Source organism: Dufourea novaeangliae, unplaced genomic scaffold (genome assembly GCF_001272555.1).
Source record: "Dufourea novaeangliae isolate 0120121106 unplaced genomic scaffold, ASM127255v1 scaffold56, whole genome shotgun sequence".
NCBI lineage: Eukaryota > Metazoa > Arthropoda > Insecta > Hymenoptera > Halictidae > Dufourea > Dufourea novaeangliae.
The window spans coordinates 793,496-821,267 of NW_015373942.1; the positions used below are offsets into that span (position 1 = coordinate 793,496).

Here is a 27,772-nt window from a genome sequence, read left to right on the forward strand (position 1 = left end):
GAACTGTATGATGTTGGGAGGTGAAAGCCAGAAATCTCTGATTAAGGGGAAAGTATTCGACGACATGTCGGTTAGGTATATACAGAAGTGCTGAACGTCACAGTAAATGGAACATCTGATCCCCTTTTCCTTCAATTCCCAGAGTGATTAAAAAATTTCAGCCTACTATATATGTTCTCAGGTATTTACACTCCTGTCCATAAGAATTATAGCACTTACCAAATAAAAATTAAATAACAAAGGTATTACAAGATTAATGAAAAATCTGAAATCAACATAGTTTACAAGATATTCAAGTTCCATAAGCAACATTTATGCTAATATAAAATATCAGAAGTGACCCAAAGGGAATTTCAAATTTCTATGATACGTCATGTTTCTTCCATACAGTTGGTCACAAAAATATTTGGACACCTATATAATTTGACTCAAGTGCTTTGTATTCTAAGTCACAGTTCAATAAATAAAATCAATGTATTATGCTACATTATGATCTCTACAGAACAAATACACAAAAATGCTGTACTCATCGTATAAGGTTGTTTGAATAATACAAGAGAAAAGGACGAGTAGCTGATTCTTAAGTCACAAAAATATTCTGACACTTAGTAAACGTAACAGTTTCCCAATTCCCAGAAACACATAGCAAAACGTTAATTGGTATCACTGAATCATTAGTGTCTTAATATTTATGGACAGCAGTGTACACTTCAATGTATCAACTATTAGACAAAAACCGAGATCCATGATACGGTGATGACCTTGAGAAGCCAATAAGTTCCTTTCTGAGTGTAATCAGCCCAGAAGACGTTACGTGGACGCGTGCAGGCTATATCGTTCTCGTTCATCTCTCGATCGTCGCTCGGTAACACGCTTTTGCTTTTGTTCTTCGGGGCCAAAGGAACTGCATATCGTTGCCTATCGACTGGCCACGCGAACATTTACGTAAAGAAACCAGGAGGCGATAGGGGAGGGTTGGGTGCCTAACGGGGGCGAGGACAGACAGGAACGAGATGACAATTCAATGATCAGTCGTTGCCTACCAGTGATCGGTCACTTTTATTGATATACAAGATATACATCACGGAGTAGCGTCGCCGACAATGCTACGTACACACACGGCACGGAGCTCGAGAAATGGCTGCTGATTTTTAACCCTTTAGCTGAGATTCACGTGTCAGCCGTTAAGCAGCTTCGTCAAAATCAAAGACGTGATTTACGCGCTTCTGGTATTCAGTTATGAATAGAGTGCGGATTCTTATGCAAAATCACATTTTCCAAAGTACTTTACACAGACAAGAGCAAATATTTCTTCCATCTTTTAAGTAGCTTAACGGGTTCAGAGTAAAATTAAAAATTCGTTGAATCTGATGAAACTTTGATCTTTCATTGTATGTTACTGAGCCCTGTGCGATTTATGGCAATAAATGCACGAAATCCGCAGTCTAGTTATGAATGAGCTGATGGGAAATAGTATTTGATATTCACATTAAGTGTAATGCAAAAGTAATGGTCGTCATGTTTAAGCTGGGATTATTTTCTTATATATTATTGAACGATAACATTCAAATGTTTTTTCTTTTTCAATCAGTAGAAAGGATACCTACTACACAGACGCGTCAGCCAAGTCCTCTCCAAGTGCACGAGTATCCAATAGATTCTGAAAATCACTCTTCCAAACGAAAAGATTTCATTCTCCACTTTCGACTAATTCCTTCAGAACAGCTCACCTCCTTCTACCCTTTCAGCTGCACCTTGTAAGTACGCCGTTCATACATGTTAATGGACATGTAAGAGCATATACACATGCTTTTAGCAGCCAGAGGGTTAAACACCATAAACCGGGTAAGATAGACCAAGTGGACACGATCATCTTCCACCTAACTTCCCCCCAGACTCCATCACCCGAGCTCCGTATAGTACCATTGGACCCGCACGGATGCTGTATACCCCGTTTCGAGGCTCGAGTGTCCTCCACGGAGGAGCCTACCTATCGGGAACGTAACAATTCCCCCGTGTTCAGGTCCAGCGGTTCGAAAGAGCACAGAAGGGATAGCCACTGCGCCGTTCTAGAACGGAAACACCAGCGAAAAGCGAAAGGCCTCGGGCGATCTCGGGACACCGACTACCGTACACACACGCACACACTGCGTCACCTGCTCGGATCTCTACGACATTCCCGCGTCAGTCTTTGTCCTTGTTACGACAGACTCGTCCCATGTAGGTTCCATACGGGAAAAGGGTTCACGACCCCTGGTCACGCCGGGAGGACCGATATGGGGTCCGCGAGTGGAACCCGTTCAGTTCCGAATTTATTCGCGTCTGGGCCACGTCACGGCGTATTAGCAAATCGATTTGTCCGCCTGACAGGCTCCTTCGGACCTGGCCAGAAACAGTTTACCATTAGCACAGGCGCACAACTGGTATATCGTCGTGTCCCTTTGACTTTGATGGGAAGACGTCCTGGAGGAGTGTTGCTGTTGCTGTTGTTGCTCTCTCGACGAGTGACCTTGACTTGGACTTGCTGTTTTCAGGCCTTTCATGTAGACGGTCTTCGCGTCCAGCCTGATTGCACCGTGAACGCTCTGGAGCTTCAGGTCGGTCAGGCAGGAGGCTGAGATCTCGTTCGCCCAAGACTCGATCACCACACGCTGCGGAGCGCTGATCTTCAGGGACCTGGTCGCTGACTCGAGTCTGTTGACAGGCAGCAGGTTGTTATCGTTAGATTCGGTTCTGGTAGGAAGGTGTTGGGTGAATATTGGAGAAGCTTCAAAGTGTTAGTGGCTTTCTATCTGACAAGATGTTTCATTGATATCTCTGATGACGGAAGGAATCTTTAGGATGTAAGTATTGAGTATGTAGAGATTAATAAGTTTAGAATTGATAACATTAAATGATTTCGATATGTCAGTTCACTCTTATGTTATATTATTTAATATTAGGTGTCCAATGACATATCGCCAGCTACGAAATTACTAACGGAGTAGTACTTAATTGCCATGGAGTCTCAGAATAGCTCACGTTCTTCTCAACGCTGTCAATTATAATAGAAGAACAGAGACGGCAAAGAAATCGGTACGAAAGGGTAGCTGCGCCCGGGGAATGGCACGAATACTGAAAAACGCAACGCAATATCGCGCGACAAAATAATGCACCCACTCGACAGCAAACGACTGACTCGCAATAATCGATCCTCTTTTCCAAGAAGTGGCGAAGCGGCGTCTTCGACCGTGCTTCTCTTCCAATACTATCCCAGCCCCCAACCCTCCACCCGGCCTATTGCATCGAACTCCAGCCATCGTGCTCGGGAATCCCCGGTATTTCATATCTGGCATAAATCCAATCCTATGAATATAATTTTCCGCCCGAGCAAAGTTTTATTGTAATCGTAAATCCGTCTGTAAATTACCCGACACTATCAATAACCGCAGAACCAGCGCCCCGTGGTTACCGGTCGGACCATCTCGTTCTTACGAGCATTCGATTTCTACCGTCGTGATACATCGATTCCGCCGTTCCAAGAATCATGGTGACTGCTTGGTTTCGGTTGGTGGATCGAGGTGGTTGACATTTTCACGGTGGAACGAATCGGTGGATGAAGAAATTCGTTTTTAACCCATTTGCCTTACGATTACTTTTTTACTCCTGTAGTCTCTAGAATTACTTTATTGTTAATAGTTAGCAAGAAACAAATAGAATTCTATATTTAATGAAAGTGTATATTTACTGTAGAAGTTAAATATTTGTACTAGTAAAATGGTCTTACACTTGAAGGAAACGAATAATATTGATTTTTATTAAACCCAGTTTGAAATCGCGATTATAAATATAACTGGCTGCTGTGTGTAAGCTACTATAATTGCATATTACTGTATATATAATTTAATATAATTGTATTTAATCTGATATAATAACTGTATCTAATCTACTATAATTTAATTATGAATAATTGTTACAACATTACGTGAAATAAGTTATATATTTCTATTTTACTGAGGTGTGAATGTAAATATTTTTACAAAACTGTCTTGGAAATTAGGACTCTTTTTTTTAGCTTGACTACAGCGAAACATAAATTTGTGCCTCTGGCCTTAAGGTGTTAAGATATATATGTTAAAAATAATGGAAGTAAGGAACTTACAGAAACTGAAGCTGATCAATTTCGCTTCTTGGTGAATCAAACGTGGAAGATGATTCTACAAATTTGTGTTCGCTTGTACTTATGTAAACAATATTTCTAACGTAACCGTAACGTTTAATTTAAATTATCCTTTGAATATACAATACTACGATAGACGCGAACAAACTTCATTTACGAAAAGAACAAAAGCTACCCCGGAATCTTCAAAACCTCACATGTAAAATCCAAGTATTTTCTACTTTCATTATTCATCATTTTATCCATAATATTAACAGAAAAGTAATTCATTCCCCAAACAATCCTTCGCCAACACCGTCCATCGTGTTTCGATATCCGTAAAACTCACGTTCTAAAATCATCCCGAGCATCGAGCATTATCCCTGAATTCCCGGCCCGATTATTTATAGCAGCGAACAGAAGGTAGGCCGATGAACATCGGAACAGCCCCCGAATCGCCCAGTTATTTGTGCACGTTTGTATCCGTGTCTCTCTCTCCATCAAGAATGATTACCGAACAGATAGAGAAAGCGGGACCGAAAATGTACCGTGAGTTTCTTGAACTAGGTCGAGCCTACTTTTAGACGTTCCGGAAATAAATGCAGGACAAAGACATGCACCGTTCACGGGGAGATCACTGTGTTCACGGGCCATGAGCTGAGCACGCTTCGATATTGATGCACGGTAAAAAATTCAGCGAATCATTTCGGTTTTGTTTCGTGGTGGGGCAGAGAGGGGGAGGTCTGTGGAGGTAGAAAGGAAAAATTCTGCTTTTGTCTTACGATTACCTGAGACCACGGCCCGATTCCCCTCTGACCAGGGGCGTTTGTACGCTGCCCTGGAAAACGGCACCCCCGTCGCCTGTTACCCTCAACATCTCCGCACCCACCACCACTTGCTCCCTGTCCGCCGAGAAGAGAATTCCACCTCGAGGGTCAGTTATCCGGAAGCCTCTCGACACGCAGTCCACGCGATCTTCGCCTGCGAACGAACAAAAGACAAGCCTTTCATTACTTACACGCTATCCTACCAGCTTGACGCGGAAATATGAAATTCTTCCGGGTGGGAAGAAGTGGGATCACGCGTGTTTGAAATGTCCGAACAGCTGTAATGGGGGATGGAGCTTTTGTTGGGATAATAGGGGAATAGTTGATGCGAAAATAGAAGCGATTTGGTGGGATTAGGGATGACAATATCACTATCATTTATATCACTTATCGTAGATTGATATATCATATATGTCACTTATTATTATATCCCTTATTGTAGTTCATATACAGGTTGTCGTATAACTGGTGCTACAACCGGATAGGGAGTGATTCTGCTTGAAAAAAATATGAAATCAAAATTTTTCATCCGTGGCTTAGTTTTCGAGAAAATCGATTTTAAAGATTCATCTGTAACGCGTGTATTCCATTTGAGGGTAACTAGAAACGGACAATGAACAGACGGGCTAGACATGTCCTATTCAATTGCACGCGTATCCAGTAGATTTTCACAGTCGATATTGTCGGAAATGAAAATTTAAATGAAAAAAATTTAATTCTACATTTTGGATTAATTTTTGCATGTACAATCGCATGCTCTCGGGTTGTACCACCAGTTACAAGATCAGCAGCAGATGGCAGTAAGAATGGGAAGAAATAAAGTGTATGATTTAATTTTGGGTTAATAAAGTCAACCCTGACCAATACAGAAATCTCAAATAAATATTTCATCAAATCTTGTAGTCTGAAGTTAAAAGAATGCAGTAAATCCTCTATTAACCATCTTAAACCACGGTCTACATTACTTACATTTTTTCCAGTTCTGTATTTTACCGACTGACTTAATTCGAGCTGTAAAATATTTTAGGGAAAATATTTCCGACGAGGAATGCTTAAACGTCTCCTTTTGGTTGCACAGAGGGATCTCCACTAAGGACAAAACTCGTGTCGTATTTTTTTTTATGTATAAAAAGGACGAATTGAACGAATCCCATTGTTTTCGATGACCGTTTAAAATACCGATTCCCGTCGACGTTAAATACATTGTACCCGCAAGTCTTTAACTCGGAGAGATTGTTGCGGGATTCGATTTTATGGCTGAAAAACGCTCGTATCCATTAACGGGCGCATCTGCCTGTACAGTGTTGCATGTTATCGATATTCGAATTCGTCCTTTTGTTCTATGCGGTACAAGGACACGGAGAAAATAGAGGGTTCCATTTGGGAGGAAAAAAATCCTCGTTTACTGCGAGACGTTTTGTAAATGCTGGAGCCTTGACAAAAATCATTGTTCTCAGATATTTAGGCCTCGTTATCCTTGATGGGACTTTCTCTTTAACACAATCGAGCTTTCTTTGTTTATCTTTCTCAGCCTGTTACGATTAATACTGGAATATCAGCCGGTAATCTTCCACAAAGAAAAAGTACGAAGTATGAGAACATAGCTCAATTTAATAATTCTATACAGGGTGATTAGAATAAAGAGTCCAAGATTTTAGGGGCTTATACTACTTACAGAGAGGAGTAAAAAATATGCAATTAGCTTCAATACTTACGAGCTTACGATATCGTCAGCCCTTTCGCAACATTTTGAATGTAAACCGAATTGGTTTAGAAGTATATTAATACAAGATTGTATGAAAAAAGGCACTAGGAGATACGGAAAAAATACTTCGAAATGTACGTTGATCTACGATTCGCAGATGTGAATTCTGTATTCAAATGGGAGGCAGACATATGGAACATCTACAACAAAGGTAAAAAGAAGCCCATGAAATCTCAGACTCTTCTTTTAATCACCCTGCATAAAATTTCATTTGATGCGCTGTATGGTGGTATTGAACCTGTCAACTTCTCTAATTCAGATAAACCGAAAGGAACGTAATTAGGTCGTTAGTTAGAGACATAGTTCGCTCGACGAGATCAGAGAATCATACGTAGATTAACAAAGATGCAGAATTTAAAGGCTTAAACGAGAATCAAACTGCATAGTCGCTCTCAATTTAAACGTTCAGAAATAAACCAGAACAATTTCTCACCGACTGTCAATCGCGCGAGTAATCTGCCGTCGTGGGACCTGGCCGATGCGGTGAAGTTGCTCCACGACTCCAGGATCAGATTCTTTCCCCGTCTCGATCTCAAACTGGATGCGACAAGGGCGTCGAGAATGGCTGCCTGGCCTCTGAGCTCGATCCCTCCGGGCACCACCTTCAGGGAGCCGATTCCCTCCTGAAAGAAGAGGAAATGACTGTCAGGAAATAAACGGGGGTGAGAGGGGGTGGGATTGGAGGGGAGGGCGGGAGTATTCTGTCGATGCTTCCTGGGTCGGCCAGCCTGATCGTCGATGAGAATAGAACCTTAGGCCTCTCGGTATTAAAATTCGTTTCGCCCGCGTCCCTGACTCCCGCTTCCGTTTCCTGTCCGTCCATTTTCATCCCCTTAACCCCGCGTCCACACCCGTTATCCGTTCGTTCCCCCTGTTTTCACGTGGTCATACCGCGAGAAGAGATATACATTTTGATGTAGTTTCCGCGGTCATGATTCAACAGGACGAAATTAAAGACCGTCGGCCGACATTATTGCCGGTTCAGACGGTTGAATAATAAATGCGACGATGAGGTGCGCGATGCCGAACGGCGCCATCGTCCCGTTCCCCCGAGCCACCGTTGAAATATCTCCCGTATAATATTGGAACGATGGCGTAGGCAGAATTTTATTTCGAGCACCGTTCGTCCTAGCCGAGTCGACGACGGGGACCAGGCTGGTTCGAGTGTATCGAGCGGAACGATGGCGGGCGGTGTCGCGCGGAGACGAACATAGAAACGCACCCATAAAGTAGATACTAGCATAGTGATCTACTTGCTGGTCGTCTCGTAAACTTATACTCCCGGTGCGGTGGAGCTATTTTTGCCTATAGGAACGCAATTTCAGTTTTGTGTTAACATTAATTGCTATACGACGTTGAAAATCGCGTCCCTACCCTCTCTGTTCCCTTATTCTTTCGAGGGAAAATGCTGTTCCCCCGAAGGACCTACCCAGCGTGTTGATCGACCGTTTATTTTTTTTCCTTACGGATAAACGTCGATAACGCGTAGTAATTGCATTTCAAGTATCGACTGGGCTTATCGTCGCGGGGGGCAGGTGAACGTACGAGAAACGGAGGAGAAACGGTGCGGACGACCTTAAAACTCGGGGCTCGAAAAGCTACTTCCTTTCCCTTGGCATCGACGACCGTGCCGCTTCTCCCCACCTGCCCCGTCTACATTGGTTTCCGATGATTAGCCACTCGATTGGAAGCAATCGCCACGCATATACTGTCCCGTCCCGCCGTTTCCACTTATTATCGCGATTGTTCGGGACGAAATGTTGCAGTTGGGTAGACGCCAGTGGACCGCGATGGAATTCGGACTACTGGCTTACCGAAGTCGGCCCGAACAACTGCCTTTACGGTTTTCTGGGTTTAGTGGGAGTGGATGTACCGCACCAGGCATCGCGAGACGCTTACAAACGATCCGGTTAAGTGGTCGATTTCGTTCCTACGGCGTAATACTGGACTTCGGGGTCCGTGGTTTTGATAATGTGACATGTGTCCTGTGTCTGAGCTCGTTAGTTTATTTTTAGTGGATACCGATAATATAATTGTATGTAATTTACCAGAATTTCAGTCTGAACTATAGTAACGAATTCTGGCCTACACAACTATATTGTGCGTAGTGGGTTACATTTGTGTAGTTAAGGATTAAGTATGAACAATGGTTCCAGCTTTCTGTGAAGTGATTATTTCAGTATGGTATAAATATAAATATTTGGACAGATTTGTTACTTTCTGTATCTTAGTACTCTGTTCTTCTGAGATTTCAATTTTTAGCTTTGGACTTATTTTAAGTTTCTAGTAAATAGGATATATGTCTATATGACTTTCATTTTATTATTCTCAACTCTTGAATCCATCTCTGAAGTGGGTTCGACATATTATAAAACATCCCGTATACAAATATCATCGTTCCTATTTTCTTTAAATCATGGTACTGTTTAAAGAAACGGAAGTGAAATTGAGTCAAAAAAACCTTACACGACCAGAATATTTAGATCGTGAACAGTTTACTCTCCCTAAGATACGAGTTTTAAATGTCCCAATTTCTTCAAGCTTCTAGTTATTCGAACAAATGAATCGTCGATCGAAACAGTATCATTGGACTTCTTCTACAGACACTCGAGACCGGTGCGACGTATTCCAGTTCCTACTTCCGGTTCTTCCGGGTCGTCTTCCGACCGTACGACGATCCTAAAAAGCAGCCGTCGCTACGGCCCTCTCGATGCCATTGGGGTTTACGATTACGGTTAAGTACAGGGCAAAAGAGCTCGTATCGTTTTCCGAACGATTTGGCTAATCGAGTGGCGCCACGATGGAAAGCTAACCGCGCGGCCCGGTAGCTACGCGCATCCGGTCCAATGCCACGGGCGGTTCCGGCTGTCGGGAATTTAAACAAGGATCAGGGCGTCGCTGCCGTGGACGCCGGCTTTTTCTGATAATGGCCGCGATTGTTTCAATTTGCGGCACCGTAGAGGAAGCCCATTCGACGCGTTCGGAATTGTGAATCCAGAGACAGAGTTTCGTGCTACTGAGAAATTATCATTTCTCAGATGCTGATCTGAGCTCTTGAAGACACCACGATACCTTAGAGCCAGAGATGGGCAAACTAATTATCTAAATAAAAAGTTTCGAATAACGAATAAAAGATAAAAAAAATATTTCGTCATTTTTAATTATTTAAACGTGGAAATTTCAATTTTTATAATAAAATAATACTTTTTTATGAATGGATCTACATTTGTCGAACAATTATTTAATTTCATTGACTGTTTAAAGCTCAGAACGACACCCTTAGATACTACTGCTTTTCACGGTGTATTATTCGAATAAAATTCTACCCAATTCGGCTTAGAGTTCTCTTTGTAACTATTATTGTAATTATATTTAATTGGATAGTGTCGGAGAAAGTGGGTCTTCACAGGATCCAAACGGATACCCAGATCGCTTTGAAACACGAATGCCCGACATTTGGTATTCTTGTAACTGAAAGCGTCTTTTGGAATTTTCTGCAAATTTTTCCGAACTGTGTCGGCTTGACTAGAGTTTTTTGTTTGATCGAAGTTTGTTAGAGGCAATTCTTAAGGTCTTAAGAGACGATTTCAGAAAAGCTTCTTGTCGAATTTATATAAATTAATTACAAATATCTAGTAACGAATGCTGAGTTACCGTGTATATTTGTTAATTAGAGTATATTGATAAGGGAAATAAGGTCTATTCGTGCCGTTATTACAGAAATAATCGTCAAATTGGGGGTCAATACGGGTCCGTGAGGTGATAGCAGAACGACCGATTGAAATCCAGCAATCGGAGTCGCGAAAATTAACGACCGGATATCCGACAGGCGACCAATTCAGTCGAACTTTCGCTCATCGTCCGACAAAATTAGGTCGGGATCGAATCCAATCGGCGGGATGGCGAACGTCGTTTCGAAACGACGTTATTTTCGGGAAACTTTCCAACGTTATACCGTGTCCTCTGTTCTATGGATTTATTGTTTGTGTCCAGTTAAAGGGAACGTTTGAGAACTCGTACGTGGACGCAATCTTTTCACTCGAAGTCACAGAATATACACATGTGGTCGACAGATCACCTGAAAAAATATTATTCTTCCTTTTCGACTTATTTTTTCTCATAAAATCAGCTGCTGCTCAGTTGTACTACTCGACCTGCGACACCCCATGTAATTTTCCAACCCGTCGTGAAGATCTAATAATAATAATTCCAGGTCACTTTGTACCAAAATGTTCTTGCAACTACGAGTTCCAAGTGGACAGAAACGTGAATAATTTTACCAGCACGTTCAAGAATCGCTTAACGATTCACGAGCGCGAAACGTTTAAGATCGCGCGAGCGGACAACCGGTTCGCCTGATATTTTCCTCAGGGTGCGCTCTCGAGATTCTTCGGATCCCGTTGCCCCATTGGGCGAGAGGAGGTGTTCACGAGAAGCGGAGCTCCGCTCGGAACGTAATGAAATCCAAATAACACCCCTCGCACGCGTATATCATCGTAACGACGCCCTCGGACGACGCTGCTCGGCTGCTCGTCGCCCATAAATTAATACAAAGCGCGTTATTTACAGGGTTCGGAAGAGAAGAAGGGTAGTTTCGCTTTCACGACCTCGCTGCAACCAGGCCAATCGAGGTGGCATCGTTCATTTTCTTCGCATGGATCGATCCTTAATATTTAATGATTTATAGCCAGATCTCCATTGAATTCTTGTTTATATTCCCATACGTTTGTATCATGCACGAACGTGGGTTCTTCTTCTGTTTGTTTGTGTGCTGCAATGGTAAATCAAGGGTGTTTCTGAACTGGTGGTAGAAGTCGGGAGAATGTGATTCTTCATGGAAAAATATGCCGAAAATATAAAATAAAACTTTTTTTAAATCCACTGTCTTCCTACAAAATTGAACGTATATTTCCTCCTCTATCACGTTGTTAAAATGTGAGTTTCCTGAAAATATACAAATCGATAAATTCACGAACTTCTTTAAGGAAACTACTGCAACAAAAATTGCCAAGAATCTCACAAAATGTACTGTTATGACACTACAATAATTTCTGGTAGTTCTAGTATTACCGAATGCTCAGCAATCGGTATTCAATAACCACACTAATCCTAAGAACAACAAGAGACCACTTTTATTTTCTCTCACCCGTTACCCCACCATTTCCCCGACCTAACACCAACAGTAAACGAATCTTCAACAACCACCTTCAAAACATTCCAAACCAGCAGAAAATGACCATCCCTCACCTCTCCCTATTCCACGTTTCCCTCCAGCGTTCAAACGAGAGTCCGATCGGTTAAAATTCTCCTCCCCTCGATCTTTCCCCGTTCCCAATAAAATAACCTCTCCTCCCGAACGCGTTTCCGCATCTAAATTCCATGGTCGTATGCCCGGGCACATGGTAACATCGAGATTACTTCGTAGTCGTCGAAGCGAGGCGCAAACCGAACGCGTTCGACTACACGCCACGCTCGTGTTTCGCGATCGTTCCCCCACGTTCCTATCGGTGGGAGAAGATGCGTGTGATGTGGCGGCACGAGAGCGCTCGCGTACGCCAGAATAAACCGCGCATGGTAATCGTACATATGCAACTGGCACGTATGTATGTACATACGTGCCACGTTAATGCACCTCACGTAATTATCCCGAGCCGGACCAAGAGTCGCCTAACTTCTGCCGCGAATAATCCGGCCTGGTGGCCCTGTCACCGCCTACAGCCCCCACCCCCAAACCCTCTTCCCATCCCTTCGCGACCCGAAATCGACCCCACCCACCCCACCACGTGACATTGCAATTCCGTGTTATTTTATGTCGCGCATCGCGCAAGGATTAAATCGCGGAGCGTACTCACGAGCACCAGATCGTCCTGATATCCAACGAGGATTTAGTAACGTCCGGTACGATTTCCTGGATTTGAAACGGCGGCAATATGGCTCCCAGCCGCCGCAAGAGGGCAACGTCGACGTAGGGGATTAGTTCGTTTCGTCCGTTGGCGCGCGAGGAAAACAGAATAAAAAGGCCTCGAGTTGTCGGACTTTCGTGGAATGCTGTTTACTGGTGGTTCCTGGGGGGAAGGGGGAGTGAGACGATTCGAGCAGGAAGCGAGAATCACGTGATGTTTCGAGCGTGTTTCTCGTAGTTTGGGGAGGAATTGGATTTCGTGTACCGATGAAGCGAGTTTCTGGGGAAGATGTGCGTTAGGCGGGTTCAAATGGTTTTGGAGTAATACCGTTGTCGAAATGGTAAAGTTTCAAAACTGCCATTTTTGCGAATCTGTGCAAAATGAATGATTTGATCCTTTGAATATTTATTTAAATTTGATTCTCAATGTGCATTCAAAATGGGTACAAGGTAAACATGAATGGTATAGTTGGCAGATAAAATCTGTGCTCTATTATAATAGTGATTTTAGTTTAACTGATAAAGTTGTTTCTGCAGTTTTCCAACTTTATTAGGGATGAATGTCAACCCTAGATTAAAAACGTTTATGTAAATGTAGATATTAGATCCACGTGTCATTGTCGATGGGTTTATACCGAGTTCTCTAGTAAGCACTCTACAACATAAACAGTCATTCCAAAAAATTAAGTGCATCGGATAGTTTCAAAACTAATCCGATTAAACTTCTGTGTGGATATGCGTGTACTCATTTGACGCGAAATATTATTCTATTTTACAATGAAAATTCTGAATGTTATTTAATAAAATACGAGCAACTTTTAGATGTGATTTGAATCTCTTCATTGAATTAATGAGTTTGTACATCTCTGTAGTCTGAATCAGTTGTTTCTTATAAAATCTAGAAAATATTGGAGTTTTAAATTTATTTCTACAGTGTGCTATTTTGTAAAAGGACTATTGCTGTAGTAATAATACAAAAATGCAGACTGTGAACTTTATTGTCTTACTAAAAACGTAATTGTGAAGAACCCAATGTCACAGGAATATGTAACCACGAATAAAACAGTTTCTACCTTATGTTACGACGCAACAAACTTTTCCATACTTAATTCAAATTTTTTTCACATTCCGCTTATCTTGAGATGTAGTTTGAAATCCCAAACATGCATAGATATTCAGAACCTATACTAACAACTTTAGTATGCACTGAGCAATTGGATTCTCTCCTATAAACCGTGAATATTACAATTACACTGTTGATTTGATCTATTTATAGCCGCCATACAACTTAAATAAAACACATTAAAATAAAAACATTCGTAAACGGTATCACAGGCACTACCTTTCTTATTACCCAATGAAACCATTCACGGAAGTAGGAATTTCCTACTTGAAACCTATTTCCATAAATTACCCCATCATATTATCAATTTGCATAAATAACCCTAGTTGAATTACAAGTGACCTCAAACTTCTCGGCTACTGTGTACAAAACGTGAAAAGAAAAAGGAAAAATAGGAAACTTTACAGCGTCGATGAATTTCATTTTCATCGAGGAGAGAGGACTAAAAACACGAAACACCTTCGCCACGGCGTCAAAGGCATCGGTCGTTTAAACGGTTCGTCGCGGTTTACGATCGAATTAATTTTCCACGGTCGAACGAGTCGAATTGACGCGATTACCATTACCAGGCAGTGAGAGATGAATTATTAATCTATTAATAAACCAATCGCAGTAGTCGCCCCGCGGTATAAAGTGCGGCGTGTATCGATGCGGCCATTTCTCTCCTTTCATACCTGCGTTACAACGTTCCTAAGCTCACGTGTATGTGTGTGGGTGTGCCGCCGTATCGAAGAATGAAACCTGAAAGATAGCCCGGACAAAAGGGTCGAGCTTTATAATGAGCGGTCCTTGCAGATCATTTTCTTAAGATAACGAGGTGGACGGGTAACCGATACGAAGCTCCAACGGCTGTCTCTCTGTTTTTCGTCCTTATTTATAACGATACACGCAAACAATACAAACACACACCTGTGTATATACATACGTACGTAAATATATATAAAAATATACACAATCCTTTTTTTACACTAATGGGAACAATTCTTTATATAATTTACAAAGAAGATCCCAAGAGACGGGACGCCCTAAGGGCATCATTAATGGCAGTACAGTCTCGGTCCTGGGCGTCCTCCTTTATAATGCCCGAGCCTTTTCCAGGTGTCTCGTTTTCCCCTTCGTCCCTCCCTCCCTCTCACTCACACTCTCTCTCTCTCTCGGCCTTCTCTCCACGGTTTCCGTCACCGACCTTGCCACTTTCTTCTTTCCCTCGATATAATCATTTATTGTATTCTTCGCTCTCTAATTAATCTCTGCCTGGAAGGTACCCCCAGTTGGGATCCTCTTCTCTTCCCACGGCCCGGTTATACCTTGCGAGCACGATGTCCTTTTCCGGAGGATTAAAAACGAGCCCGTAAAAAAAACGAGGGCTCTCGACGTCGTGATCCAGCGGATTCAGAGGTCGGACGTGCAGCATTTCGGGTCGACTTTAAAGGGACTAGGCAGTCAAATTTGGTGAAAATGTAACTTTTGTTTGGGAATTAATTACAAGAAAATTAATAGAAATTATGACTAATATTTTTGGGTAATCTTTATTAATACCATAAAGTGAGAAAAATATTTTTGGGAGAATATATAGGCACACATATATGACGGCGTTACAGTCGTCTGATGTGGAAGTGTTTTTTTCTGTGGTTTTACAGAAATTACAACAAAAAAACGGAGGTTCAAATCGATTCCAAAAAAATTGAGTATATGGAAAACATATATTAAGTTAAGGATCGAACAAACTTACTGGACACAATTTGTATTTATTTCCTTGTAATTAATTCCTCCCAAAAAAGTTACTGTATTACGAAATTTGATTGGCTAGTCCCCTCGAACGAGCGTCAAACAAGACGCGATGAATAAGCTGAAGAGCGTGGAGAGGACACCACTATCGCGCGGTAACGATGGGACAGAGAACTTGGGAACTTTGTTTCGGTATATGCGTTGTCTATAATTTTTAATAACTCGACTTATTTAACCGCGGCATCCTTTGATCCCGTGTCGACCAACGAGGCACCGCTAGTTACTCTATTTCGGACGGGTTAATGAATTTCCCCCCGGTTTATTTGCCTCGTGACGCGAACGGTTTAATGCGTCGCGTAATGACGATATGTCCAACGGCCTTTGAGGGGAAATCATCATATTTTTCGAACAGAAATGCGTGAAACTCGTTAGAGCGTGCAACTGAATTATACATTTAGGACTGGGAATGTTATATAGTGGTTATCGGAAGAATTTTTGTCTAATTTTTAGGTATTCGGTGTAATCGACCTAGTGAACTTTTAAACTACAGTTTCATTTTATTTTTTTTATGACTATGATGGTAATTTGGTATGATATGTTAGTAAATTTTCTGTGAAAAACGGAAGCTACAATTCTATACAGTGTCTTATTACTCCTCGATATGAGTATATAGGTTGACTAAAAAAAGGGTCTAAGATTTCAGCGGCTTATGGTACTCATCGGGAAACGAAAGTTTGTTTTCACATTTCTTACAAATCATCAATACGCTGGTACAAATGTATTCCAAGCAATAGGGACTACTTTGAAAGTGACTAATTAATAGTTTGTGCTTTATCTGACTTGTCCTGTAACATTTTGAACAAGGTAGTGTTTTTTGGATGAAAACCTTCGTGTGTCGAGCCTTCTATTAATCACTTAACAAACCGAAGTTTCGAAACCTCAATTTCCGGGACATCCCAGTGTATCGCTACATATCCTTCACCCCAATATCTTCCAAACAAAAGTCGGATTACCGCCAAAAACCATCAACGTAAAATGATATACAAACTCGGGCGGGATTCGTCCGAAAATCTCCGTAATCGATAAACTCGTGTGCTCGTTGTTTGACCCGGTTCAAACCGGGCAACAACTATGGCACACACCGGTGTGCATGCTCAAAATTCATGGCGGGGTGCCCGGTATATTGCACTTGCACTTGCTAGCCGACCGCTATAATAGATATCCTTTAATACTAACACACACCCGCCCGTTACGGACACGTTACCTATACAGGGGTGGCCCCGCAGCCATTTCTCACGCATTTATTGGCCGGCCAGGCAACTTTTCCCATAAATCAAAATCGACCCAGGCTGGTCCATTGACCTTAGGTCCGAATCGTTCGACGAATTACCCTGCCCGTTCATCGGTTTGTACATTGTTCCCACGACTTCGGTCCGTTTCCGCGATGTCTGGCAACCGGCGCGAGACACCCGAGATTTTCGTGAATATTTCTACCCTTTTTTTGCCATTCTAACTAGCTGTTGCTTGATCGATTAAATCGATAGGTGCACGTAGTGGTAAGTCCATGGACAAATTGTTTCAAAGTGTTTCAAACATGTTAAACCGCCGATCTAAATATCTGACGAGGAATTTAACCCTTCTGTTACTTAAGGTGACTATAGTCACCGAACGTCGATCGCTTTTTGTGTCCTAAAGTTAATTATAGTCAGACGCAAAAATTTCGCATTATTTAGGAATGTACATACATTCAATAAATTTAACGAACTACGTGCATTAATTAAGCAGATGTTTCTCACTATTTGCGACAAACTGTAGTGTCGCGACTCAACCGTCCCGTACAGCGATCACGGCGATGCGTTCAAATTGAAAGTCGCTAGCAAACAATCTGATGACGTTTCAAACTCTAAATTCTCCAACGGCCGTAAACTTTTCAGACAGTTCCATGAAACGTTCCGAACTTGAAGACGCCCAAAAGTCTCCAAGTGATTTTAGTTAATGGAGTATCGTAGGCTGCACAGTCAATTGTTCATCGATACTCTGCATTTATGGCAAAGTTTAACATGCAAAATGAAGTAATTTATTTTTAATATGTACATATTATTTTCAACATTATAAGTACAGGAAATAAATATTTACCTCATGTTCGCACTTATTAATTAATGTATAGATTTGTTAACTTTCCATGAACATCCACAGTCTAGTCATCAGACTATTTGAAAGCGACTTTTAGTTTGAACGTCTCGTCATCATCAAACTTGGCTTGAACTGTTTCGACTCCTTCGACAGATGTTTAAACACGTTTGAACGGTTTGATCACCCCCAGGTGTACGAGATAGTGTAAAAAGGAATTCGGTTTTATCGCACGGTGAACGCCGGATAAAAACTTTTTCCCGGCACTCTCGACGTGCAGATGCCATATTTCTTCGACCATGTAAATTTTAATCATCTGTTTAATCCTCCCGCACGGTGTTCAAATTTTTATGGTCACTCTTTTTCTATTAGCCGGCTTTATTGATTCGACGTGTCGCGGCGGGTTACGAATGATTCCATATTTCCCAGTGAAAAAAATTGTGTAACACTAGCTGGGATAGGTTAATGGTTTTGCGTTATAGATGAATAATGCGTTGCTTTGTACCAGTGGAATATTTCTGGTTTCGAATTTCATTGACAAATCATTCCGTTGGTTTTTTGTGAATTTCGAAACTATTCTGTGCGATTCCACGAGTTGATACAATAGATTGCATGAAACAATTCATTTGGTTTATAAGTTCTATAGATCTTTTACACGATTTAGCATTGTATGACTCGGTGAGGTCTGTTTTAGAAATATTTTTCGCCGAAAAATATTTTCATTGTGTGATTGATGTACCATCAGTTTTCCATGACACCCTGTCTATACCATTTTCAAAACAATGTTTAACCCGTTTCATTTCGTCACATTTGAGTGGATTATAGCCTGTAATATTACAGTATTGCGATCTTCTATAAAAAAAAAAAAGAAATCCGTCTCGAAAGGGTTAACAAACCACTAAAAAATAAACTTCCTCGCGTCCATTACACGTAATAAAGCGCGGAGAAACAGCCTGGTTACAAAAACGAGAAATATTCCGGGGGATGATGTCACTTGGGCTTCACCTTGACATATACGGGGAGTATGTAACAGCGCGCGTGTACTATACGTCCCGGATAACGTACCTATATACAGAGAGGGGGGATGTATACAGGTGAATTTTCCATGGATAGGAGGGTTATAGGGGTCGGTTGTGTGAGCGATATTAGGTAGGTGGGGCATCTGTTCCGTACAGCTGTATACGGTAAGCCGTTAGTGCCAATATAGTACCTGTATACTGTGTGCCGTCCGACATAACGTTTCAGGTTATATTATATATTGTTCGTAATCGAAGATCTCGTAAGACCTTTCGATCCGAGCGAGATATTGGAAATGCTGCTAGTTATGAATTTCGTTCTACCGGAGACCGGTGGGAGGGGGACAAATTTTACGACGGAGTTCGCGCAGTAAATTCTGTTTCGAGCGACGCGAAGATCCGCGATGTAAGGGAGGCGAAATTTTACGACTAAATCGGGGGGCGGAGACGGGGGGAGGGAGGGTGTGGATGCAGAGGGTTGGGACACGGCGTACAGAAAACCGCTGGGTCGGTAAAGTTTAACTATCGAATTATTTGATTACTCTGTTATGGACGGGAAACCGAGTGCTCTAGAAAAAAAAAAATGTTTCATGGGCTTCGATGTCGGGACGTAAATTCTCGTCGTATTTGTGGATTAAGGGATCTCTTGTTATGGGATTGAATCTTAAACACTCGTGAACGAATAATCTATATGGTGAATGGAGAAGATGGATTGAAAACTACTGGCTGCGTGTATTTAACTATTTGATTATTTGTTTATTCTACTAGTAGAACAAAAACGCTGCCAGTTTTAAAAAATGTTTCGTATATTCTATTATCGACTCACGAATCTTCAATACATTCGTTAGTTACTAGATTCCACATCTAATAGTGCTAGGTTCGACTATAGTCATGAACTTTCACTTTACATCTATCTATCAAATCTTATTGCCTGTCAGTCCCTTTCGTACCAACGAACCGGTACAAAATCTCCCGCTTAATAAAATTAAATCGTCGAATTAATAGATCGCACACTAGAAACCGCGTTAAATAAAAAAACTTATCCCAGTTTCTACTACCTATAAATTTTCAATTGGATCCATGAATGAAAAACTCCCTGGGTACTCGTTATTAAGCACGTAATGATTCCGCCAAGTGAAGAGTGGAGGAAGAGGGTCGATCTCACCGTCATGGTCGTTAATAACAAATACACGGCCGTCAATTAATATTACTCACGATAAAAATTCTACCCCGCTGCTGGATCACGGTTAGATGTGCGCGCGTGGCAGTTTCTTAACCGGGGAAAACGATTTAATTTCACGAAGATCTTGCTCGCGGTGGGATCGATCGAAAGAGATGTCGGGATTCATGATACCATGGCGAAGAGAGTTCCGCGAGAGGAGAGGTCGAGACTCTCTCATCAAATATGAATAGGTGGAAAAGAATGGTGGATAAAGGTGTAGGGGGTTGAAGGAGGGGGATGGATGACGTGGAGGGCATAAAATATTTCCCGGCACTCGCGAGTGCAACGCGCTTTTCCTTGGATGAGACGGGAACGGCGAGGGGGACTTCTGAATGGATATCAACCGTACGTCTCGGGATGCTCCGGATAGCGCGTCTACACGCTCGGTTCCTTGGTTCCCACTGTCATTTGTAACGACGCTATCTTTATAAGCTATACCGTTTACCGCACTACCCCCCCTCCCCCCAAGCTCTTTATTTCGGGCCACTGACGTCGATTTGAGAGCTGCTATGGTACAGGCTGTTACAAAATTGTATGCTTGGTCTGTACGAAGTAAAACACCTTTTCTACTGTTTATATGGTAACACGTACTAGTTTGGTGTAGTAACTTGGGATACCAACTTGGGATAGAACTAGTTTCGGATAGAAATTGGTGGGTTAACAGTGGGAAAACAGTGATTCTTCCTGGAACCGTTAAAATCCTCCAGTTTCATACTGCAGAAGATCTCAGACCTCGCGGGGTAACTACGAAACGTTTACAACATACTCTAACGAGTATCCATCCGTGGCCCGAATGGCGGAATCGCTTAGACCAGTCTGTTCCCGCGTACCGTTGGATTTTTCCCTCGAAGATACGCTGATCTCGATCGTTCGTTTTATTTACGACTCGCGGACAGGTGAGCGACAGACATTACTCACGTCCCTTCTGCGGGAATCTTACGAGGAACGGTGTCACAGGGGGGATGGGGGACACGTCCGAGAAACAAGAAGAAGAGGTTGAAGAGGAACACACGAACGACGAGGAAATCGGCACGGGCGAAGGTAGACGATAAGAAGAACGACACCAGGCAGCGAGAAAGAAGTCGTGGAAGGGGAGGGGGACTTGCATTTCCCACGGGGTATCCTTCCCACAGTTCGCAGAGACTCTTTACTCACGGATTGATACTCAATTTCCAGCGAGTTTAGCCCCTATCGGGAGGGATCGTTGCGCCCGATCGCGGGGGCTCCTTTCGATTTCAAATAAATTCGATAATGGTGGATATAGAGCGGGTTCAGTACTCCCGGGGAGGGATATAGAAAGGGATTTCTCTATCGTCTTTACCTTAATCGACAGGGTTAAGGCGGAAGCGCGCGCCCGCGACCGGTGACTGGCTTCTCGATGGATTCCAAGTGCGACTCTGGGTATCGACGGTTTACGGGGAGTGTTGGGCAAAGTTGTCGCGTGGATTTTTTTCTCATTATTTTTCACTCTCTCCTAAATCCTTTGGTGAGTTCTACAATTCTACAGTATTACCTTGGGGAGACTTGGGCTCAGCCAGGGTATGATACTGTTTGGTACAGTATTGTTCTCTACGTTATTTTCGTTAGCTGTTTGCCGAGTGAATCGGAATGCGAGGAAATGTTGTGTAAGTATGACGCTGTTTGGTACAAGAGAGACACTACTGATCTACACGAACAGCTGAAGTGTGTTATTCTACACATAATTTTTGTTAGTTCCTTGATGAATATATTTACATATTGAAAAATGGTTAAGTATGATACTGTTTACTAATTACCACTAACATTTCAAGTGTGTACTATCCTATTCGTATATCGTCTTCGTTGGTTCTTTGGTGGCTGGAACGAAATGTGAGGAAATGTTGCGGAGAGGAAGAAGATAAAAAATGTGAGCATTTCTTCCTGGGCCTGCTAGAGGACTCGTCAGCAAGGATATTTAGCAAACCCTGCTTTTGATACGGAAATGTTTAACACGTTCGCTGCATCATCATGTTCCACTAATTGGATTCTTAATGATATATGCATACACAGACGCCGGCTTCCTGTTCAATTGAGTTACTGAACTTCCATTATTTTAATTATATTTAATGTTCAACTCTGGTGTCGCCCGACCCTTTATGTCGGAGGGAATCGACACGATGAAATCACCCATCGACATACTCTCGACAATGGACAGCGAACGTGTTAAGGATTTTGTACCCCTTTAATGCAACGAGTGTGGGCTACCTATACGGCTTGGTGCATCTACCAGCAACTATGATACACTAATAGTATTATCTGCCTGAAATCAGAAATCAGACCAGACAGTACATGAGTATAAGGAGTGGAAACTTTGAAGAAAACACCCTGAAAACAAGCGCATGAAATTTTCAGAGGGCTTTGTAAATTAGGGCACGCATCTAGATTTTTGAGATTAGCAGTGCAGAACAAACTTTCAAGTATCTATAAGAGTGATGCAAGAAATGAAGTCAGACATCGGACTCGGATATGTTTGGGGATATATTTGTGCAGGTATTGGAAGATAGATAGGATACCGTCAAGGAGGAGTATCTTCTCTGGAGTCCTTTGGTTGTGTATACAAGAGATATTGCCAGAGCTCTATTCGTTTCTACGAAATCTTTGTTATACGGGACGAGTCAGGATGAATTGTCCAACGGATTGAAGGTGATTCTATATGCAAACATAAGTCGAAAATGTAGAATAAAATTGTTTGGGAAGATGCTTCGTTTCCGAGATAATTGAATTCGAAAATCTATTACGTCTAACACGTCTGTTCATCACATTCCGTTTCTACTTATAGTCATTACACGTGCTAGATGAATCTTCAAAATTAACTACCTGGAAAACAAACCATCATACAAACAAATTTTTTTTTACAATTGTGTCTTACCTTTGCATATTCAGTCAAACACAAAGTTCACGGATGGCTGTCACAATTTATTCAATTGAATTACCTTCCAAACTACGAATCTCGTTTCAAAACTACAAAAAATTGATCAGGAAAGCACGAATAAAACTAAAAATCATGTGGATCCATAAATAGAAATTGCATAAAATTCTGTAGAATTAACTATAATTTCGAAAGTATACGAACGAATGCCTGAGTCACCGTAGAATAATCTCAATTCCAATTCCACCATTGGTCCAAGCCTATTCTGAATTTCTTTGCGAACTAGAAGTCTGGTCAGCGAGGATCAAAAGCACGTCGAATCCCCCACGGAGGAATCGGACGCAGGACTTTTCCAGCGACAGCAGCGTCCGCCTCGAAAATCGTTCGATCGCCTGAATAAATTGCACGGTCGCGTTAATTACACTCGCGTCGAATTACGCTCCGCGGCATTCGCGCGCGGCCGCGATAAATCCGCGGGGCGAAGGTGGGTGGGTAACCAGGGCCAAAAAGGTTGCGGGGCCGCGTCCCGTGCGATATTACTCAACCCCGTTAAATATCGCGTTACCCCGCGGCCGGATTTTGGCAATAACGATAATGAAACAACGAGCACCGGGTGGGGCCGGCTTTTTCTAACGACCGTTCGCTCGTTTCGACGCTTGTTATCAACCGCCGCGCGCCGCCATAACGAGCCCTCGCGGCGGCGGCGACGCGCCTCGAAAACGGTTAATTATAACCGAACCACGGAATTAAGCCTGCTGCCCCCGTCCCTTTTCCTATGGAAGAAGCACGAACTGCGAACGACGATTTTCTACCGGGTCGGGGGATGGTTGGGGGCGTACACCACTGGCCGATGTAACGGTTCCGGCAATTACGGCGAATTATATTAACCACTTTGCCACCCGTCGCCTTCACGCGCTATCGTTACCCTCTTTTCTCATTCTCGTCGTACTCCCTTCTGCACGACAACAACCACCTTGAATCTTATCTCACCCCTTTGGTATCTCGCGATCCCGAAACGTCCCGTAGCCTGGGTTTGTTGTTCCACCGTCGCGCGGGGGAACTCGCGCGAAACTAACTCTGAGCCACGGGCGAATTTTAATGACAGTAGTTACACGTGAAGTGGAGGATGGAGAGGGGGAAGACTCGAGTTTACGGCCGCCGATCGGGAACGTTTCGAGTAATATCGACGGAACTTCTGTTAATAAATTCGATTAGGGGATGCGCGTCGCTGGAGGAATAGACGACGTCGGTGCGGTTCAGGCGCAGGGGAATGTTCGAACGGTAGAGTCGGTTTTGGCTTGTGGGACTAGTAGATTCAGACATGACTAGTCGGACATGGTTATCGTTGTTGATTGGTGAGATTGGTAAGTTTTGGTTGGTTTTCTACCAAATGTTGATCGTTTTCCAGTGTAATTGTAGGATAGAAAGGAACATGTGAGGCACTTTTACAGGGTGGATTGTACGTGCGGAACTAAGACGACAATCAAGAATGACTTTCGCAGAACTGTATCCTTGCATTTTTAACAGGTTCCACTACGTATTATCCGAATAACATTGTTCTCGTCTCTAGCACGGCGTTCTCAAGAATGTGACTCTAAATCACTAGGAATTATACAAACCACCTAACTACGAAATCTCGCATGAGTAATCCCAATAAGGCACACGTCTAAACAAAACAAGCATGTACAACGTACCCCGTCCCCACGCTGTCATCGATAACCAACATGGAATCACCGAGCGAACAAGACGATCCCAGCCACGAATGTCGGGGATCGAGCTTCATTACCGAACAAAAGCTCTGCCATGGATTTTCAGTTACGACGGTTGCTTGGCGGTTTGCATATCCAAAGCTTGCCCTGTCCCGTTGTACTCAGTGCTCGCAGTGTGTATACGTGTGCTTATGCGTGTAGACATGGGTATATACATCGCCGTTTCTGCTTACGGATATCAAAGTCAGCGATCGTGGCAGCATCCCAGGGTCGGTTGTTGCGAGCATCGTGCAGGAAATAACGCGGATGGACACGCAGCGCGCGCGGCGATGCACTTGAAAAGCTGGGCCGACCGGGAAAGGGAATACCGAGAACCGGGAAAGCGAGGGAAAATGACCATGGCTGGATTTTACAAAGAACCGGTGCGCTCGCAATTCCCGGAAATAATTTCAGACCGGAGAAGGGGCCCAAGCTTCGTTGACAGAAGGATGTTGTGGGTATTAATTTTTTGGCCGGGACGTGGGAACCAGTGAATTTTAATTTCTGTCCCGCAGACTAGCTTTATAGACTCGCGATGCGGGTAGAAGTTTTTTGTTAAAGCATGCGTGGCTAATGGATTTGTAATTAGAAGTTAATGCTGTTTGACGGTAGTTAAGACGTTTAAAGGATTGTCGATGAAGAACACTATCGCGTGCAGAGAGAAATTTGGGGAATAAATTTGTTCGGAGAATACGGAGACCATTTGAGCTTATCTTTGTATGTTGACAATTTTACTGTACGTGTATTTTACTATAAGTAATTATGCACGGTGATTTAAAAGATAGAGAGGTGATGTTTTATGGAAAAATTCATCGATATTGAGGAGTATAAATTGTTCGTACAAAGTACCGTTTCGAGAAGTTTAAACAGACACGTTCGATTTGTTATTTCAATTTCCTCCAATTTTCAAAGAATTTTCCTTTTTAATTTGAAAGAATCTCCATCTGATCGGTGGTACCAGCTATAATGGACTATTCTGTACTTGCGTTACAACATCTACTGCGTATATTAGTATGATATTAGTATACCGAAAAGGAAAATGCAAACGAAGTAACAAACGAATTTTACCAACAAATTTTCACACAAACACGAGGTAATATTATTTTGCATACATAGATATAAGGTTCTTAGATTCTATCCGAATGAACTATATACCCACCGGCGAAAAATTCAGATGCACCGTATTTGAGAGATGCGAATCGACGTATTTGCTTTTCGAAACGCTATAGACCTGAAATGTCGATTCACTCCTATTATACGTCCCTTTATGGCGTTCTAGTTAGACTATAATTCTATTAATTCCAATAACTTTAACAAAATAATAGGTATTTTACTCTGTCCCACAAAAGATTTTGTTGATATCATCAGGCAGCTTATGGACATCATATACAGTAATATCTCGATGAGTGCGATATACTAGGGTCTGCTCCGGAGCATTCATGGCAAGGCGGAAATGTTTTTAGCCGCTTATAAATTTGTTTTTCGCACGAAGCCGAGTCTCTGTTTATCTTGTTTTGGTTTCACAAGGAGAGCCCCTTAGTGGTGGGAATAACGCAGTTATTCGTGTCGCAATCATCGAGGGATCACCGTATTCCGCAATTTTTTAAAATAGTACATACTGGTCGTAAGGAGCAATGATCGATAATAAACTTACGGAACTGAATCCCATGACCTTCAGCAGCCACACGGTGAGAGCCAGGTTCAAAATCACGATGATCATTAAAGTCAGCACCAGGGAGTATAAACACCTTTTCCTCCAGCCGTAGATGCCTAACCTGAATCCACCTTTGCAGGACGTGGTACCGGATGTCCGATCCTCGAGAATTGGGGGTGTCGTCCTCGAGGATGGCCCGGCCGACTGTCGTGCGACGCTTCGACCACTGGCCGAGGTGCACGGCTCGTCGGACCAGACTCCTTGGCTCCTGGACATCCTGAAACAGTAAATAGGGTAGGTGAAGCACGCTTTCTCCTGCATGGAATTTTAATACGTCGACCGTGTAAAATGTCCTGTGAATATATTTTAACTCAAGGAAACCTCGAAAATGTCTGTCTACTTTTCTAGTTTCTCATTCTGATTTTTATCATTTTTTAAATATATTTCCCCCCGCTTATTTTTTTGGGCGTGTACATACTATTATTACTCATCTACTACCTGCAAAAGATGAGATTTTAATGGATGGAACTTCAATGAAATCCTCTTATTTCGAAGACCCTGATGAAATTCTTTGTGCTGATAAAATTTTCATCGTCTCATGCCTGATGTACATTTTTCGCAAGACGAAAGTAAACGTGACTGTATATTATGAAATGATTTAGAATTCCCTGTATAATTAAATTCATTTTGATATGAATTACATATACTTCTATAATATCTAAGAGTCGGAAAGTGTAGATAGCAATGTGCAAACTTCGCGGTGTTATTTATGGAAATGTAGATTAATTGTTTAAGAATCTATTGTTACTGCTCTCTGTCACATTTCACGGAATATTATTTCGCACAGTCCATATTATCTAAGACTCCACTTTTATTTCGTAACATCGTGTACAGCTTATTCCTATGCGATTCAAAAGTACATGTGGAAAAAAACCTTTTAACCAGATTGTTATTATAAAGGAACTGTCGTTTCCAAAGGATTACCTTTGTAAGTAGTTATAAGTTGTTGGTAGTAAGTAAATGTAAAGTTGTATGTCCTCTCCAATAATGTTCTTCACAAATACAATAGAAGACAAACAATACTTGAATATTAAACTAAATATTATATCCTTAAATATAATTACCAAAACCTGGACGACCCACTATCACGAGCACAATTCCTCCTTGAATAATCCCGCGGACATTAAGGGATAATATACGCACGGAAAATACTGCGAAGTAAAAAGCTACCAGCATTTAATAATCCCGTAATTACGGTAATCGAGTCTGATAATTTCTCAACGATATATACCTAATTCTTGCCCACCGGCTGCACAGAATGGTCCACGTAAGAAAAATACGCCAGGTAAGAGACCGATCTCCACTACTTCTTCTTTTTCTCGCCAGAAGCAACAGCTTCGAGACGGCACTCGCCTGATACGTGCCCAGCGTTCAAAAATCCACTTTCCGAAGTCTATCCCAACCTCCTCTGATTGCTCTCTCTTTTCTTCTCCTCATCCAAACAAAGACGGATTCGTTCTTCCTCCTCGAACGTGAAAAGACAAGCTCGCAGGCAGGATCACGAGAAAAGAAGACTAAGCGAGGAAGGAAACGCGTTCCGGAATTAGCGAGGCAAATAGAGGACGATAAAAT

At 42.3% G+C, this 27,772-nt stretch overlaps 1 protein-coding gene across 1 annotated transcript in view; it reads right to left on the reverse strand.

Annotated features, from left to right (window-relative positions):
* Positions 1-2,342: 2,342 nt before the first annotated feature.
* The window catches only part of LOC107185732 (zeta-sarcoglycan), an 82,026-nt gene continuing 56,596 nt past the window's right edge, over positions 2,343-27,772 (reverse strand). Inside the window, exons 3-6 of the mRNA XM_015573488.1 lie at positions 26,141-26,417; positions 7,164-7,353; positions 4,927-5,119; positions 2,343-2,694 (exon numbers count right to left, since the gene is read on the reverse strand). Coding sequence (XP_015428974.1) covers positions 2,343-2,694; positions 4,927-5,119; positions 7,164-7,353; positions 26,141-26,417 — 1,012 coding nt within the window. The remainder of the gene's footprint in view (positions 2,695-4,926; positions 5,120-7,163; positions 7,354-26,140; positions 26,418-27,772) is intronic.